Source organism: Rosa rugosa, chromosome 7, assembly GCF_958449725.1.
Source record: "Rosa rugosa chromosome 7, drRosRugo1.1, whole genome shotgun sequence".
Classification (NCBI taxonomy): Eukaryota; Viridiplantae; Streptophyta; class Magnoliopsida; order Rosales; family Rosaceae; genus Rosa; species Rosa rugosa.
The window spans coordinates 14,655,868-14,674,218 of NC_084826.1; the positions used below are offsets into that span (position 1 = coordinate 14,655,868).

The following is an 18,351-nucleotide window of genomic DNA, read 5'->3' on the forward strand; positions in this document are numbered from 1 at the left end:
GTATTCTGAGGTCAGCATCAGTATTTGGATAATTGACCACAGGCATTCCTCAACTCCAACTTCTTCCTCCCCTCGAGGCAACTTCTTTTGGCAGCCAAGTTCAATGAATTGGCTGGACTACTACTTGTATATTTTAGTTTTAGCTAGGGAGATCTTTGTAGATTTCTTTTTTATTCTGAACACAGTAATTAATTACTAGTTACTATACTACACTCTAATCTAATTTCTCTTCAAGGAAGTCAAATACTTTGCATTTGCTTTTCACTCTTTAGTTGGCTGTTACATTTGATCTTTGTAATGTAGTGTGTACATGTACTGCAGCATTTTCAGTAACACAAAAAATTATGAATCATGTTCAAAGTGAATCTCAACTGAAACGAAAGATCTACTTCTGGCCAATTCAAGATCACATCTTGCAACTAAAGTAATCCAGATTATTGTTTTCTGCTTATATTTTCTTCCAGTAGTAGTTTCAACTTTATATACCTGAATTCTATAGTCTCAGGTGGTCGAGGTATCGAATAAGGCATGAATTAGAAAGCAACGTTGTCTTCTTACAACTACTAGTGCCTACTACCAATAAACTTCATATTACTATCTGCTACGACTGAATTGCAATAAAACAAATGCTGGGCCATTTATGAGTATACTACAAGTAAAACTCTAGGACAGAGGTTTCTACCATATTCTGATGCTTAGAAATATTGAATACACTTAGAGATCATGATAAAAGACAAAAGAAGATGAAATTGCTATATATCCAATTATTATCCATACATACAGAATATTACAGATGATGAAAGCTGAATGCTGATATAACTATATAAGATAACCAGGACAAAAACCATGTGAATCTTGAATCCTCTGTAACCTAGAGTGTGATAATGAGAAAGCCAACGTATGAAGTGTATCTGTTCCTTGTTGGAGAACAGAAATAAGCTGTTTGTATCATCATAGTCACACACCAGAGTACAATTGTATTCAGCTAATTTGATAATTAGGGAATTGAAGCAGACAGCAATATAATCTCGAACGTTACCAATAGCATATAATCTGTTCATAATTTTATATGTGGTCATTCATCTGTTCATATATAATTCCCCTCAATTATTTCCTGTTATATATGGTGCGGTGGCAAGTCTGGTGAACTAAAAGTGAATTTCTTTCACAACTACATTTATGGGGGTGAACTGAATTCTGAACTACTCTCAACACTGGCCCAGAGACATAAAAATGCGTTTCTAGAGTTCAAGGACTTGAAACATAGATCATCGGAGGCTCAAGATTACTGTCCACCTGCGAGGCTTGTTCTCGTAGAGTTTTGAAATGAACAATAACAATCGGTTGAAAAAACATATGAACACCTTCGCAACAATTTCTGTATTAAATTGGCCAAAATGTATCGTCAGCATCATCAAACCTATTGTTTTCATATTATCAACCAGCAATTTCAATCATCTCCATCAAACCTATCGTTTTCCTTTAAATTTTTGTCAATACAAAACCTTTTAAAGCCTTTGTTTTCATATACCATTGTAACCATGTAATGCAAATGTTAATTCACGACATTCCCATTTCTTAGTGTGACAACAGAAAATGTACTCGTTCATAATACTGTAAATCTATGCATTCCAGCCATTCACTAAAACCAATTGGCAAATGATTCTTACAAGTTACAAACAATTTTGTTAGTCATTTGAAAATCTGCAATCTTATGCCAACCAACCCATATGATGGGTACATAAAAACGTACAAATGAGAGGTGAGATATACATCAGACTATTTCGGAAGTTTTCCTATTGCTTTTTATGCAGTCTTGAGTTAGGGGAGTTACAACGCAAGGGTGAGAGAGGTTGTCTTGCTGATTCTTGGTCACTGAAATCGATCTTCCCCTGAATCGGAAAATAAAATTCATGAGAAACTAGGTCAAGTTTTCCATGAATGCAAAAATTTTGTTCAGAATGAGATAGAATAATAGAATGATATATACAGTATCAGCACTGAATCTGAAATGGAAGGGACTAAAGCTTAAAGTTAGGTTAAAGTGCTAATCTTATACACAGTTATATTAGAATCCTGGTCCCAAATATATACAGTAGCAGCACTGAATCTGAAATGGAAGGGACTAAAGCTTAAAGTTAGGTTAAAGTGTCAATCTTATACACACTGTTATATTAATAAGCTTTCCCAAATTCCACATCTAGCAGCACTCTACTGAGATGGAAGGGAGTAAACTCAAGTTTGAGTGATAATGCAAGTTGTCAAACTCTGAATCCTATACACAGTGTTCAGCAGATACCCCAAACTGGCTTCACATTTACTCTCTTGAATAATTGACAGAAGCCCTTCTTTTGATCAATACTTGCGACGGGTCGGGTTGAGAAGCCCTTCTTTTTTTCTTTTTTTTTTCTTTCTTTTTTTTGGGTGAAAGCTCTGTTTCTTTCATCACATAACCATTCAGTTATCCTCACTGTTAATTTAGTATTTATGAAAAATGTTAGATTCATTTTTGTAGGGGTGATCTCTTGAATAAGAACCTATAAAAATAAATAATTCCGATCATCGGTTTACACTACACTAATCAAAAGACACTTATTAAGCTACTTGTCGTCTTCTAAGTTATAACATATACCTTCATGCTTAAACTAAACATAGATAGATACACAGTGATATTACGATCTTCAAACTACTAGCTGCAGCTAGTGCTACCTATCACAAATTGGCTAAACTGAGTTAGGCTGCGTGGTCATTACAGTAACCCCGCAGCTCTTAGAGCCCCTTGAAAAGCCCGTTCACTGATCTTAACCTGTAAACAATGGAACATGAAAGCAATTAGTTAGAGCAAAAATTACCATACATGCCTACTATGGCCCTGTTTGGTGTCTAGGATTGGATTTGACATATAAATTTATTACATCCACGTTCAATGGAAGAAATGAATACCAACTTCCTGGGGTGAAATCACCTGTCCTCAGTTTTTCTATCCCTATCATGTTCCCATGTTGTGATTGGTTCTTATGGATTAAAAAATAGAACAAAAGATTAAGGAAAGGTTTTTTTAATCCATGAGAACCAATCTGGGGACATGATTGGAATTGGAAAGGGTAAGTTCCCTTCACAATTTAATCCATTTTCCTTCAACTTGCACATAAGTTGGAAATTAGCCTCCATTTCTAACTTCAATCTAATGAGTTGCATATCTAATCCAATCTTACACACCAAATGAGGCCTAGCCCCTGGACAAGGCATTTAGCAAACATTTATCCCAATAAGAGATTCATATCATTATATCTAAGTTCTAAGCTAAAGAACATGGACCAAAATAATTTTTGAACTTATGAAAGTCAATCAAATCTCAATTTTTCCAACCGTATAATATTTGGAAGTTAACGTAGAATAGAGGTGCAAGTTATTACCTCTGGTACTTGGATGTTATAGTGGCGCTCAATTTTTGCCATGACCAGCTTATCCGTATCAAGGCAAAGCAAGTTGAACACAGATCCTGCACGATAACATATACCACCCCACTCTTTCAATTACACATTCTAATATTTAAGTCAAAATTTTTAGTTTTATATAGTAAACAAGTAAAGTAATATTTCTACTACCTTCTTAATAACAACTGTATTACATGGAGAGAGCTAGAGTGCGCACATGAAAGAGAAAATAAAAATATAGATTCCTGATCCCACACTTACCCTTGCTCCCAAAACGACCTGCCCGGCCACATCTATGTAAGTAAAGCTCATAATCAGGCTCTGGAGGATCCCGTGTGCTTGAAGAAGCTCCACGCTTGATTGGAAGATCATAATTGACAACACAATTAACCTACATAAAGAGATCATGTCAGCATGTAAATCTTATAAGGCATAGGAGACAGAAAGGGAAATCAATGGAGGGAAACTGAAGAGGAAAAGCCAGCACCTGCTGTTGATCAAAGCCTCGAGCGAGGAGATCAGTTGATATGAGAACTTTGGTTAAACCATCTTTGAACTCTTTGACTATTTTGTCTCTCTCTTCAACACTGAGGGCGCCATGTATGGTAGTAACCGAATAACCATCTCCAACAAGTTCGTCATGCAACATTTTTGCACTAGTTCTCGACCTTACAAATATTATTCTCTGTCCAATGTAATCTCCTAGATCAAATATTTTGTTTTTGATCACATCAATTTTGCTCAGCTCATCAGGGCAGTAGACCTTGTACTGCTTCACAGCTTCCAAAGACAGCTCTTCTTTCTTTAAAAATAGTTGATTATAATCTTTCATCACCCTCGGTATGAACTTTGTGATCATTTCATTAAAAGTAGCAGAAAACAAAAGCACCTGGAAAAAGAATGATAGAGGGAGAACGTATAATTACCACACCATGGAAATTTAATATTTTCATGAAATCCACAGACATTCACAGTATGCACAAGTCGCTGTTGAACTGCATGCCATAAACATTCCTATTATACTAGACACGTTTGTAATTTTCATGAAAAAATATGCAGTACATTAATGTACCTATACCTTATTTCAAACCTTCTATGTAGTGGGACTACTGGTAGACTAACTTCATGTAGTGATGGGCTGGATCAGCCCTGTTCTACAATGGATGGAGCTGGTCTACCCTTAACATAACTAAGGGAAATTTTCATTACTAAAGAAGTCCAGCATCACATTTATGTATCGATACCGTGTGCCTTACTGCCTACTCATCCATTAGAAGGTATTGAAGAATAGATAATACTCAAAATAAAATATGGTGATAAAATTCTCTTAGACAAACCATGCTACCTTATCCTTAAGTCACTACTGGCAGTCAATTGTTTAAAACTTAAACAGCCCACATTTTATCAGAAACATGTTGGAAGAATCATTCAGGAAAATATACAGAACAATGAAAAGGCATATACAAAACCTTTGGTTTGGACCAAGCAATGAACACCATAAAAGTTTAAAGATAGTTTGACAAACCTGGCAGTGAGGGCTAAATTTATCTATCTCCTTCTTTATCCTTAAAGAATCATCTCTAAAGCCATCCTGCACAAACATGTCAAGCCATTTACGATCCATTATATGTCAACCAACGCATAAACCATAACATACAAAAAAAATTCTTATCCCAAGCCACTCAAATGCATTACATTCTGCAATAGCTCTTAGTCTCTTACTAATGCTCAAGAGAACACAAAATCAGAGATGCTCACATTATAACAATTAAAATTGTCCAACAGTCAAAAACCACAATAAACATATGATACAAGCCCTAAATGATTAATTACCTCGGCAAGCATGTGATCAGCCTCATCAAAAACAAGAACCTTCAATTTGCTTACACCCAGCTTCTTGTATGACATAAGCTTATGCACTGTACCAGAAGTTCCAATCACAATATGTGCGGTCACTGGTGCCCGGTCACGAACAGATGTAGAACTCGGCGTCACACTTGGGACAGCACACTCCATTTTTATTCCTGTGTACATCCCCATCTTCTGAAGCACCTCCAATATCTGCCACATTCACTTACCGCCATCACATTACTTCCCACTATGCAAGGCATTCATTCAATGTCCACAATTTTCTATCAAAATTTAACACAAACAAAGAAACAATAATCCAATAAAGTAGACCTGAATGGCCAGCTCTCTGGTGGGGCAAATGCAGAGCGCTTGAGGAGCTTTCAGACCGGGATCGATTCGGCCCAGCATCCCGAGCCCAAAGCAAGTGGTTTTCCCAGTACCATTGTGTGCTTGAGCAACCAAATCCTTATAAGGAGGCGTCAGAATCATCGGCAGAGTAATTGCCTGAATTTTACTGGGCCTCCTGTAGCCCATGTCCACATACAAAGCCCTAATCACCTCCGGCGACAGCTTCAGATCCTCAAAACTTCTCACCGAACTGTACCGCGTGTCACTCACCTAAACCAAAGCAAAATCCCCAATTTTAACAACAATCAAAAACCCTAAAAATCAAAGCTTTCTGAAATTTGTATCAAAAACCCTAAGATCGATGAACAGTATCAATCTGAAATTCCAGAGAGGGGTCGTACGATTGTGAAACTGGAGTCTTCAGGGTCGTCGAGGAACACGTTCTCTCTGTGGATGTTCAGGCCGGAAAAGTTGAGATCGAGTCCGAAAGGGGATGAAACGGCGTCGTTCCGGTGGACGTGCGGAACAAGAAACTGTTTGGCATGGGCCAGGGTGGAGTACATGGTGTCGGAAGTGTTACGACGAGGTTGATCGGATAAAGTTAAACCGACGGCGGCCAAGTACGGAGGCGATTTTTTGAAGTGGGAATAGTATCGAGTGGCTTTTGGCGCGAGTTTTATAGAGCGAGTCTATAGGGCTATAGACTTGAGTCTATACAAGCAAACTAGGGTAAAAAGGTGTCGTATGTGTAATGCATGGCTCTCTGCATGGGTCCACAATCCTCTCTTTTATTTTATTTTTTTTGATGAGGTAGTAAGTTACATTACCGAGTTAATAATTAATCTCCCTCCTCAAACTTGCTGGCTACAAATTTGTGGGAGTTAGAGCAAGTCCACCCGTTTGGTCACCACCGGGATTATTCACTGCTTTTTATGTTTATTTCCACCCTCTTGGTCAATTTCGTGACCTGCAAACTGACCTGATGACCCAGGTCAGTTTGGAAATTGTACCCGTAATCTAGAGGGTGGAAATAAACACTAAAAAAATAGTGAATAGTAACTGACCCGGTGACTCAACCGGGTGAACTTGCTCTTAGGACGTACTTGAACGCCATACATTAAGATTTCATGCTAGATTGCTCGACCAACTTTACCACATCATGTAGTTTATTTTATTTTTCTTGAAATAAAAATTTTGTTTTTTTTTTTAGTTTATTAAATTTGATTATTGGATTCTAAAAGTTGGATATCTAAATTAAAGTAGTCAAAATTGAAAGTTGAAAGTGCATTGAGTGAAATACAATTGTGCCAAGTTCGGTCATCTCTTTTTTTTTTTTTTTTTTTTATAAAGAGGATCAAAGGGTTTTACTCCTACCCCCATGGTGACTCGAACCCATGACTTCGTACATAGGTAGTGGGTGCTCTAACCACTGAGCTAACACCACTTCGTCACATCTCTTAATTAAACAAATTTTGTCATTAGATATCTGAAATAGTCGCTCAACATAACACATAGTTGAAAAAGACACTCTTTTGTTAGCTATTTTTTTTTTTTTATACAATATTTGTTACACAGCTTAGTGTAGAGATAAATATACGAAACGTTTATATCCCAAAAAGATAGCCTAACGACAATTTCCATTCTCCAGCGTCAGAAAGTCTTTTTTTTTGGTCTGTAAGATGATCACAGCTTGTACCCTAAATCCCAAGCACAGCTTAATGGGAAGAGCCATAAGGCAAAACATACGACCTTGCTAATCATGACTCATGACTCATCAGAGTATAAATAAGCCGTGAGAGCATATATAGAAAGACAGGCATAAAATCATAGAGGAATTCATTGTAAAAATACTAGTATACTACTACCACTGATACTTGAACAAAGGGCACAAAAGATAAGGCAAGTAATAAATGGTAAACCAAGCATGTTGCTTGTAATTACAGCAATGATATGATTCAGCTTTGGTTTGCAATTTCTAACTGAACCCGGCACATAATGTAAGAACATTTGGCAATCAAAACAACAGCTGCCACCTAAATTTCATGAAAAAAATCAGAATCAGAACAAAAGGGCAAACCAATTGATTTCTGTTCTCATTCCTTCTGTTTTCTCTTTGCCCAGGATACTTTGGTCATGTCGGTCATTCCTTCAAGCCCGCTAACTTGAGAGCATCTTCAAAAGCTTCTTCACTTATGTTAACCTGTTAACAAGAAGAAATTAGATAATTCAATACTTATCATATCTAAATACAAGGCAGAAGAATAATTTTGGAACGTATAAAATTGTATCACTTGTTTGTAAAGCTCCTCAGTGTTCACTAATGTATAAAATGTGAGTCTCATTCCCATCTTTTATAGGAACAGGATGAGGTGGAACCATGGAAGATTATTCTTACCTCTGGTACTTGAATGCTATAATGCTGCTCAATTTTTCCCATGAGTTGTTGATCAGAATCATGGCAAAGCAAGTTAAACACAGCTCCTGCAAAATCACATATGTACCAGCACAAATTAGTCATGACTCATTCTAATTAGGAAACTTAATAGCACTTAGTAGGTCTATGTTTTAGGCAATGCAGTATCTCTGTAGTTCATAGTTTCATACATATGAAACAGAAAATGGAAAAGACAGATTTCTGATCAGATGACTTACCCTTGCGGCCAAAACGCCCTGCCCGACCACATCTATGCAAGTACACCTCATAATCAGGCTCTGGAGCTTTTTGTGTCACGCCCCGAATTTTGAATAACAAATTCAAATCCGAAACATGAATTAATACAACTCACATAAATACAACCTGAATTTTTTCTCAAAACAACCACACCTCACATCGCTCGATATTACATAAACCAAATCTCAAATTTGTTTATTACAGCACACTCTCACCAAATTATATTGTAAGGCTCAAATGAGCATAACTCACCTCACAATTACAATTGCTGTAAACTAAAACAAATTCTCTAACCCGCACGATCACCGTCCTGATTCTCCTGACCTGTAGGATTACCCGCTACACAATTTGAATAGTGTACCGGGATTGCAACAACACAAACCCGGTAAGCTTTTGACAGCCCGTATGAGTAAACAAGGAATTGCACGACTTTAAAGAACAAATCAATTTAAGTGATTCTTAGTATAAAAATTGAAGTGCACAACGTCACTTCAAACATCAATCAACTCACATCTCACCATGACCATCCAAACAACTAAACTTTCCCTTTCCAATATATACTCAAGGGTATATGATAGTTATAAAAACCCCTCCACGCAGCATGTCATACTCAAAGACACATAAAAACTTGAGGTTATCCCTCAAACAGTATGATGGCAGACAGACTAGAGCTCTAACTGAATCGTAACCTGTCACCTTGGCCAAGGTTCAATCTTACGATAATACGTGTCATAATCATCGACACACGATGAAGACACCTGCCACTATCATCGACGCACGATGAAAACACTTGCCACAATCATCGACACACGATGAAAATACTTGGCACTTTCATCGACACACGATGAGAACACTTGCCACAATCATCGACACACGATGAAAATACTGGGCACTTTCATCGACACACGATGAGAACACTTGCCACAATCATCGACACACGATGAGAATACTTGGCACCATCATCGACACACGATGAGAACACTTGACACTAACATATAATTTGTCTACACATTTCAACTATCGCACTTTACTCAACTACTCTTTATCACGAACAACTCAATACATCACACAATGTCATAACTTTCAATATATATTTCACGTAAATATATATATATATATATATATATATATATATATATATATATACGTAATCACCTACACAAGAGTGACTACTAATACCATCTATAGTTCACATGCAATAAAAACAAGAAATTCATTTTTATACTTAAATTCATTTTCCTTACCTGTGAGTAGTAGCCCTATGAACCGTAGTCGATCAAGTTCATATTATTTCAAAACAAATCTTTATTTTCTTAAAACAATTTTCCACACCTTTATAGTTCAATATAAATCACTAAATTTCGGTTCATGAAGGAACCATGTGCGATTTTACTCACCTCGATATTCCCGCTGCGTCTTCAATTCAACACAATACACACCAAAACCGCTCACCCAAGGAAGACCGTCAATCACCTAATCAAACATGACCTTAACTTAGCCAACAACTCAAAAACATACTCAAACAACAATCCAACGGTCGGATCGAAATTAAATGATGATCCAACGGTCGGATCCTCACGGATCGCCTTTAGGATCACCCTCCAAAAATCATCACGAAGATCCAACGGTCAGATCTTCCTGAATCGTCCTTACTAACATCTTCACAAATTTATACGAAAATCCGACGGACGGATTCTCACGAATCGCCTCCCTAATCACTGTTTTGCATTTATACGAAGATCCAACGGTCGGATCTTCGCCCATGACCACACAAAGCCACTGGAACAGTCATAAGATCATCATATCAAAACTACAAGTCCATCTGACGGTCCTAACTTCACAGATCACAAATCTAACGATCGAAATCGATCGAAACTTAAAAATTCATAACTTAATCATACGATATCCAAAAATTGCGTATAATATATCGAAATGATCGTATTGAAATATAGAATCTAAAAATGCACAGAAACTATATTTTTGACCCCCGTAGGTGGCCGGAAAAGGGACGCCGGAGTTAGGGCAGAGCCGCCGCCGACCACCGCCAATGGTGTCGGGGCCGGGCTGCTCCTCTTCCTCTCATCATGCTTAACAACTTTCATAACTATCATGTAAGCTGAAAATGACCGGAAGTGGTTGAAATTACCTAAAACAGTCGAGGTGGCCGGAAAATTTCCAGAATCCGGCGAAATTTGCAGAATCCGGCAAGGCTTGATTTCGACGTCAAAACTTCAATTTCAGGCTTCGATCCCTTCTAGAGAGTTGTTAAGAACATCAAGGAGAACTCACTGGTTCAAGAATCAATCAAAACGATGCACTACAGCTCGAGATATACCGATCGAAAGATTTTCGTTTCGGATTGAAAACTTACCGAGCTCCGACGAACGTGAAACCGGTCACTCTAGGTGCAATCCTCCTAGTATGATGATCAGCAGGTTGAGGGGAGTTCATGGAGCCAAGGATCGGAAGTTTTGGTGGCCGGAGCTAGGAGAAAACCGGCGTTGACCAAAATCGAGCTTAAATCGAAACCGGGCCGCCGCCGCCGCTAGGGGCCGTGCCGCCGTGCAAGGCTGCCACAGACAGGTGCGCAAGGACCATACGAAGCCAATGGAAGAAGTTTGGTGAGGATCGGTGGCCGGAGGAGGAAGAAATAGCCGGAAGAAAATCGAAGGCGATTTCCGGTCGGGGGAGGGGCTGCAGCTCCGAGCTTCCATTTTTGGAAATTCTGAAAATATTTTCGGAAATTTCCGAAAATGGAAGCTTTATACTAATTTGGAAACATTTTCAAAAAATCATAACTAATTCATACGAACTTCGATTTTTGCGTTCCGCATATGCACGCGATCGTGTCGACGAGCTCTACAACTTTCATGAAGGAAGTTTTCCCAAATTTTGAACGTATAAAAAGTCAACTTTCGCGAGCCCCTAAATAACGTTCGTTTTCGAAAATTAATCGTTCGAACTAATTCCACAACTTCTCCGAGCCTCGTACTCGCTCCCACTATCGTGAAATCATTTCTAAAAAATCCACGGAATTTAATTTGGATTTTTCGGGGTATTACATTTTGCTTCCTAGACCAAGCTTGATACTTTATTGGAAGATCATAATTGACAACACAGTTGACCTACAATAAGGGATCATGTCAGCACTGAGCAGGTCAATGTAAGGCATGAAAGACAGAGGGAAAATAATCGACATGAGGTGAATAGGAGTAGCTGATGGTTACCTGCTGGCTGTCAAAGCCTCGAGCAAGCATGTCAGTTGCAATAAGAACTTGGGTGTAACCCTCTCTGAATTCTTTAATCGTCTTGTCTCTATGTTCAGGAGTGAGGGCACCATGAACATTTGTAACTGCATAACCATCCTCATGAAGTTGTTTATGCAACATTCTTGCACTAGCTTTTGACCCTACAAAAATGATTCGCTGTCCAATGTTCTCCCCTAGGTCGAATATCTTGGTTTTGATCACATCAATTTTGGTTAGTTCATCAGGGCAGTAGACCTTGTACTGCTTCACAGCTGCCAAAGATAGCTCTTCTTTCTTAACAAATAGTTCATTCTTGTCCTTCACCACCCTTGAGATGAAATTTCTGACTGTTTCATCGAATGTAGCAGAAAACAGGAGCACCTGGAAGCAATTGTTAGAAAAGACCCATCCTTATACATTTTCTCAATCAATACTCAGCAACACAACACAAACATGCATTCTCAGTTCAAGCAGTGGTAATTTTGTACACCTTAATTATTCCTTTGTTTCCTTTATGTCAATTCTATAGAAAAAGAGATCCAATCATGATATTAAAGAGGTAATATTCAAGAAGTAACAGTGCTTAACCAAATAATATGTTGGTCATTGAAAGTGGTCGAACTTTACATTAATACAAGCAACCAGAAATAGCAACTAACATAACAGAAAGCAACTACATAAGAATAACAAACTGGAAGAACACCAGAACCCCAATGCTATAAAGCTCTCAGAAACCACTGTTTAGCTCCAGTTTTTCTTGAGCTGGTCAACAGTCTCTTTTCTTGCGCGGGCGTGCCAGCACCGTTCGGGTGCGGTCGTCGGGGGTGTCCCTTGACCTGACTTCTATCAAGCGATTGTAGACGAGGAGAGCACCAACCTCGTCGTGGGATTCTTTATGCCTCGTGGTGAGGACTTTGCTGAAGTTTCTTCTTGTTAACACAATCGATACTCAATATTGTAGATTGAGCAGAGCGACATCACCGGGAAGTATTGAGAACTTGCTAAAGCGTGACTTTAGCTTGGCTGGGTTGCTAGGGCGTTACCCTTGCTTGGCTGGTTCTGTAACCGTTGTGGTCGCGGCACTACCGTCGGCTCCCGAGGAGACTAGGACCGAAGTACGTTGACAGAGGGTTTGGTGGCACTGAAAGTCGGCTTCCGAGAAGACTAGGACTAGGAGTGTGATCACCGATAAGAGAAAGAGAAGGAGAGGAGTTGCTCTTAGAGAGGTTTGCTCTAGAGAGAACTTAGATCATCTTAGAGATGTTTTGAATTGTGTGAATTGGTCTTTTTGGTCGCGGCACTACCGTTGGCTCCCGAGGAGACTAGGACCGAAGTACGTTGACAGAGGGTTTGGTGGCACTAATAGTCGGCTCCAAAGGAGACTAGAACTTAGAGTGTGATCACCGATAAGAGAAGGAGAAAGAGAGGAGTTGCTCTTAGAGAGGTTGCTCTAGAGAGAACTTAATTAGATCATCTTAGAGATGTTTTGATGAATGAATTGGTCTTTTGTGGTGTTTTTGGTCGTGGTACTACAATCGGCTCCCAAGGAGACTAGGACCGAAGTACGTTGACAGAGGGTTTGGTGGCACTAATAGTCGGCTCCAAAGGAGACTAGGACTTAGAGTGTGATCACCGATAAGAGAAGGAGAAAGAGAGGAGTTGCTCTTAGAGAGGTTGCTCTAGAGAGAACTTAGATCATCTTAGAGATGTTTGTTGAATGAATTGGTGAATTGTTCTATGTTGTAGCCTCTATTTATAGGCTACCAAGCAACACTATTTGGCCTTAAACAACTCATAATGGGTTAGGTTTTAGCACTTAAATATTAATGGAATGTTAGGTTTGAATACTTAAACACTTAATGGAATTTGTTAGGTTTAAGTCATTTTCTGCTCCCTTATCCCTCAATTTTTATCTCCACTAAGAACTCAGATTCAACCTTCGATTTCTTCATGTGAAATGATCCACCATGAATGTAGATTATTGTGGTAAAATTTCAGAATTTATTTCCATGTGGTTGGGCCGGAAATGCTGCTGGACCTCTTACAGGTCCAGTTTCCAAGTTTTGCTTCTGCAGAAAATTGGGCTGTTTGTTTGAAGGTTTTCCACTCCGAACGAGCTTTGGCACTCTTCATAAGAAATGATCAATGGGATGTCTAGAATTAATCTGGAAAGTTTCAACTCATTTGTAGTTCGGATGGTTAGTCCGCCATCCCTCATTTCTTGTCTAGCTCGCTTTCTCCTAGCCGAAGTAGGAAAATGTGCTAAAGTTGATTTTTCATTTCCATGTTTGGTAGGCCTTATTTAGCCTCTTAATAATATATTTTTGAACTTATCGAAAATATATATGTGAGCCACTGATATTGGCTCAATTTCTCCAAGACACGCTTTGTCAAACCAAAATGCTCATTTTGGGTCCAAACATTGCCCCCCAGACCTCGAAGTCAAAGGTCTTCGTCTTGACTGAAGAGGTCTTGAATCAGCACTGCTCTTATAATGTTGTTGCTCCAAAAGCCACTGGTATTGGCTTGACTGATTCCATATAGGCCTCTAAATAGGCCATAAAACTTGAATGCCGTGATCTGAAATTCCTCTGTCATGAACTGACGCTTCCTTTGCCAACTTTATTGCCCCCCATGGATCTAGCGAAACTTGGGCAGGTTGTAGGCAATCAAAAATTTAGCGTGCCCCCCATGCGAAGGAGACTGCTTTTGATCGCGAATGAGGATCCTTCTCTTCCTTGGTGGTAGCTTCGCTATGTGTATAGCAACAAGTATCTGCCTTGTTTGCTAGCTCTCTGTTGAGAATGCGACTGCTGCAGAAGAAGTCCAACTCGATGAACATTTGGCTGCTTCTGAAGAAATGGGCCGCAACCTGGCCCGTGTCAGAGAATGGGCCACTCAGGCCGAAGCTGGTGCCATTGTGGCAGAACTCCGCGTGGAGGAACTTTGCTTGAAATTGAGCTTCATGGGCCAATCTCTGTAGGCCCCCTTGAAAAATGTTCGGTCTCCTTACACGTTAATAATATATTTTTGAACTTATCGAAAATATATATGTGAGCCATTGATATTGGCTCAATTTCTCCAATACACGCTTTGTCAAACCAAAATGCTCATTTTGGGTCCAAACAACCACATTGGGAGGGCTACAAGGACATCAACAAGCATCACAGAAATCAGCATGATGGGGCCGATCAGCCAAACCTAAGGGCAGAACCTCTCTTTAGCTAAATTATGCTGCCTCCCAACACAAATCCATCAAATAAGGCAATAGATCAAAAATGTTATAGGCACAAAGATCATTCTTTTGCAACACCTGTATCAGCCTACGACTTGAAACCATTGTCTTTGGCCAGTATTAGAACTTCTAGCACGGCCTTTGCCTCAGATTGCTCAGAAAACCCAGCAACCAAACTGAGAATCTGAAGTTGAGGCTGATCTCAAAATAACCCCAATTGGATCAGGCATGTCACAATCAAATCAAAGATCATCTTAAATGTTCTTTTCCAGACTGTCTGGCACAAGTAAACCACATAGGCAATGATTTCTCCCCCCAAAACCACCTCTCAAATGGAAACTAGCTTTACTACCAGAGAGCCATGCATCAATTCTAGTAATTGCACCATGATATGCACATAAACAGAGATTTCAAATTAATAGAACATTCGAGGAAAAACCTTATATTTAGGCACAATAAAAACTAAACTGTAGTTTGACAAACCTGGCAGTGAGTGTCAAATTTCTCTATCTCCTTTTTTATCCTTAAAGAATCATCTTTAAATCCATCCTGCACACAAATGTTTAGCCACATATGGTCAATATATGCACATTAAAATCTTAAACCATTATGAAGAAAGCAACTCTCCAATCCTCATGCATGCTAATACTAATGCAATAAATTCTGAACAAGATCGAACATAATTTTGTTCAACCAACTCCAGCCTTCCTAGTCGATAGAGGTCTATTCATATAGCATTATAACACATTAAGAAAGACCGGCCTTTCATTCATTAAACACAGGATACCGAGGCTAGGAGTCAGAACAGTCTTTCACATAAGTACTATGCAGTTATTAAACACAGAATATCAGATAATCAAGAACCACAATCACATGGTTGAGTTAAGTAACCATGAAACTTTTTAGACTTGTTCAAATAACTACAAGAACAACGTAACTACCTCAGCCAGCATGTGATCAGCTTCATCGAAAACAAGAATCTTCACACCGCTTACACCCAGCTTCTTGTATGACATCAAGTTCTTAACTGTACCAGGTGTTCCAATCACAATTTGTGCTGATACCAGAGGCCGGTACTTCACTGGTTTAGATTTTTCTTTCTCCATTGGGACAGCACACTCTACATTTATCCCTGTGTACTTCCCCATCTTACGAATAACCTCCGCATTCTGCCACATTCATACAAAACCTTCACTAAATTTTCTTTACATATTTTCATCATTCATCATAAGTTTGAAAAAAGAATTCAAAATTTTGACCTGAAGTGCCAATTCTCTGGTGGGACAAATGCAGAGAGCCTGAGGAGCTTTCACATTCGGATCGACACGGCTGAGCATCCCGAGCACGAAACAAGTAGTCTTCCCTGAGCCATTGTGAGCCTGAGCAACCAAGTCTTTGTGTGGAGTCGTCAAAATCATAGGCAATGTAATTGCCTGGATTTTACTCGGCTTCTTGAACCCCATCTCCACATACAAACCCTTCAACAACTCCTCTGATAAATGCAGATCCTCGAAAGTACTCGCCGACGTGTACGGCGTGTTGCCGGTTGTAACCTAAAGTTCCGGTTACAATTTTAGTCCCCACATTCATTACAAAAACGTAACGTAAAACTAACACTAAGCTCTCTCTGAATTGTACCAAACCCTAATTGAAACCAAGAAGCGAAAAGGCAGTTAGACATAGAGGTCGTACAGCGCTGATATTCGAGTCTTCAGGTTCGTCCAGGAATTTGTTCTCGCCGGTGATTTGGAGCTCGGCTTGGCAAATTGACGATTTGTGGTCGCCGATATTCAAGCCGGCGATGTTAAGCTCGAGATCCAAAGAGGACGGAGGTGTAGATACTGCGTCGTTTTGATTTTTCTCGGCCATTGCTGTGAAGAAGAGTAGAGAGTATTGGGAATTTGGGATGTTTGAAACGTTCTGAGGCTGAGAGGTTTACATAGACTCCGAGTAGCTTAAGAACGACGCTGTGGTTGCGTTGGTTTGAATCTATGGTTGCTTTAGTTTTAAGCGCGCAAAATTTGACGCAAATTTTTTTTTTTTCCTTCTCATTTTGTGTTTTTGGTATTACATTTTTGGAATTTTATTTACAAGTGAGGTTAACTAAGAGTACTTCTATTCAAATCTTCAAACTTCCTTAGTATTTGAACCTCCCTCTTTTTCTAATAAAAGCTTATTTTATCAACACATTTTACTAATAAAGACATGTAGAAGCACAATATCATTTAATCTAGTGGCATAGTCTCTCCTTGTAAGTGGAAGGTTGTGGATTCGACTCACGATAAACTAATTGTAGCATTTGAGTTGTCGAAAATATAAATAAAGGGAAAAAAGGATTTTCTCCTACTTGAAAATAAAACCCAACCTTTTTTTTTTTTTTTTTTTCAAGTGAACAATTTTTTCTTATACGGACTGAGTTACAACCATTAGTTTATCTCCTAACGTATTTTGAGTTTTCCTTTGACTTCTTCTGTACGTACAAGAAAGAATATACTCAACTCGTCAACATATCATCTAAAGAATATCAAACAACAAAGGTAACTATATAATGAACTGACAGAGTAGCCTATGATTTTCTTCCCTTTTCTTTTCCAAAGAACAAAAGAAATATGGAGGGAAAGTCTTCCGAAACATCTTTATTCCTCATGATTTCTTTGACAAACCTACTACAGCGCATCAGAAACAAACCTATTGCTTCATCCATCTTCATTTCTCTTCCAGTTTTCTTGGTGTCGTAGGGGTTTAGCATTTGTTATGGAAAATGACTCGAACCTGGGCTCAGTCAAGCCCACTGTTAATTTCGTCATCAAATGACGCCAATTTGGAATCATTTTCATGAACTTCATCTGGAATGCTAAGAAACTGTAATCCATCATCATCAGCTTCGTCCTTATTGGCATGCTGAACAGGCATGATATCAGCTTCTTCCTTGTTGACAAGCACAGACTCATATTCTATGTATCGGGCAGGTAACGATACTGAAGTTGGATCATCCACTTGAGGCATCTCATGATTTTCAGGCTCCGATTGTGTCCAAATCTCTGTTGGATATTGCAAGGGATGCTCAGAAGGATACCACGTCGAAGATGAGGGCATCTGCTCCGAGGACATGCTGTAATTCTTATAGTTTTGATGATGGAGCTGGGTGAAGGACCCCCACCGATACCCGGAGCCAGAAGCTCCATTTGTCATAGACCCACCATGATGTGTACACTGTGTAGAGTCACATACTCCGTTGCTCATTGGAGTTGACGAATAAAAACAATTGTCGGGTATTGTGGAAGAATTGGATATGTGATACATATTGTTGAATCCTCCGGTAGTATTATTATGGACCTGCGGTTGCAGGCTGCTGCACATCAGTGAGGAATCAAGAGGTTGAACTTGACCAGCTCCCTGCTTAAGTACTGATATATCTTTATCATGAAATGTAACAGTATCTGTAACCATAATTCCGTTCATCGAATTTGATGAATAAAAACAAATGTTGGGTACTGTGGAAGAATTGGATATGTGATCCATATTCTTGAATCCTCCGGTAGTATGGACCTGTGGTTGCAG

The 18,351-nt window shown here is 39.1% G+C and overlaps 2 protein-coding genes across 4 annotated transcripts; both read right to left on the reverse strand.

The window, feature by feature from the left end:
* Positions 1-1,661: 1,661 nt before the first annotated feature.
* On the reverse strand, positions 1,662-6,324 carry LOC133722008 (DEAD-box ATP-dependent RNA helicase 38-like). 2 transcript variants are annotated; one of them, XM_062148794.1, is made up of 9 exons: positions 6,038-6,324; positions 5,619-5,906; positions 5,271-5,498; positions 4,963-5,028; positions 3,925-4,326; positions 3,699-3,828; positions 3,417-3,502; positions 2,710-2,806; positions 1,662-1,892 (listed from the first exon to the last, which is right to left on the reverse strand). In XM_062148794.1, exons 1-8 carry the CDS (start codon positions 6,197-6,199, stop codon positions 2,750-2,752), a joined length of 1,419 nt encoding a protein of 472 aa, XP_062004778.1. In that variant the 5' UTR covers positions 6,200-6,324; the 3' UTR covers positions 1,662-1,892; positions 2,710-2,749. The 2 variants fall into 2 exon arrangements, with proteins under 2 accessions (XP_062004778.1, XP_062004777.1); XM_062148793.1 differs by lacking the exon at positions 1,662-1,892 and having other exon boundaries at positions 2,503-2,806.
* A 1,144-nt stretch (positions 6,325-7,468) lies between these two features.
* LOC133719846 (DEAD-box ATP-dependent RNA helicase 38-like) lies at positions 7,469-16,688 on the reverse strand. 2 transcript variants are annotated; one of them, XM_062146032.1, is made up of 11 exons: positions 16,483-16,688; positions 16,050-16,343; positions 15,732-15,959; positions 15,274-15,339; positions 11,535-11,936; positions 10,679-11,432; positions 10,454-10,595; positions 9,705-9,780; positions 8,289-8,646; positions 8,032-8,117; positions 7,469-7,836 (listed from the first exon to the last, which is right to left on the reverse strand). In XM_062146032.1, exons 1-6 carry the CDS (start codon positions 16,657-16,659, stop codon positions 11,106-11,108), a joined length of 1,494 nt encoding a protein of 497 aa, XP_062002016.1. In that variant the 5' UTR covers positions 16,660-16,688; the 3' UTR covers positions 7,469-7,836; positions 8,032-8,117; positions 8,289-8,646; positions 9,705-9,780; positions 10,454-10,595; positions 10,679-11,105. The 2 variants fall into 2 exon arrangements, with proteins under 2 accessions (XP_062002016.1, XP_062002015.1); XM_062146031.1 differs by having other exon boundaries at positions 10,454-11,432.
* Positions 16,689-18,351: the final 1,663 nt, after the last annotated feature.

What these genes read in the sequence shown, in the direction of transcription:
- LOC133722008 (XM_062148794.1), bottom strand. Translation starts at nt 6,199, where the DNA reads ATGTACTCCACCCTGGCCCATGCCAAACAGTTTCTTGTTCCGCACGTC. An exon ending in CCAGAGAGCTGGCCATTCAG is followed by an intron (nt 5,499 to 5,618) that starts GTCTACTTTATT and finishes TGAATGTGGCAG; the next exon opens with ATATTGGAGGTGCTTCAGAA. An exon ending in GAGGCTTTGATCAACAGCAG is followed by an intron (nt 3,829 to 3,924) that starts GTGCTGGCTTTT and finishes CTCTTTATGTAG; the next exon opens with GTTAATTGTGTTGTCAATTA.
- LOC133719846 (XM_062146032.1), bottom strand. Translation starts at nt 16,659, where the DNA reads ATGGCCGAGAAAAATCAAAACGACGCAGTATCTACACCTCCGTCCTCT. An exon ending in AAGACTCGAATATCAGCGCT is followed by an intron (nt 16,344 to 16,482) that starts GTACGACCTCTA and finishes CCGGAACTTTAG; the next exon opens with GTTACAACCGGCAACACGCC. An exon ending in GAGGCTTTGACAGCCAGCAG is followed by an intron (nt 11,433 to 11,534) that starts GTAACCATCAGC and finishes CCCTTATTGTAG; the next exon opens with GTCAACTGTGTTGTCAATTA.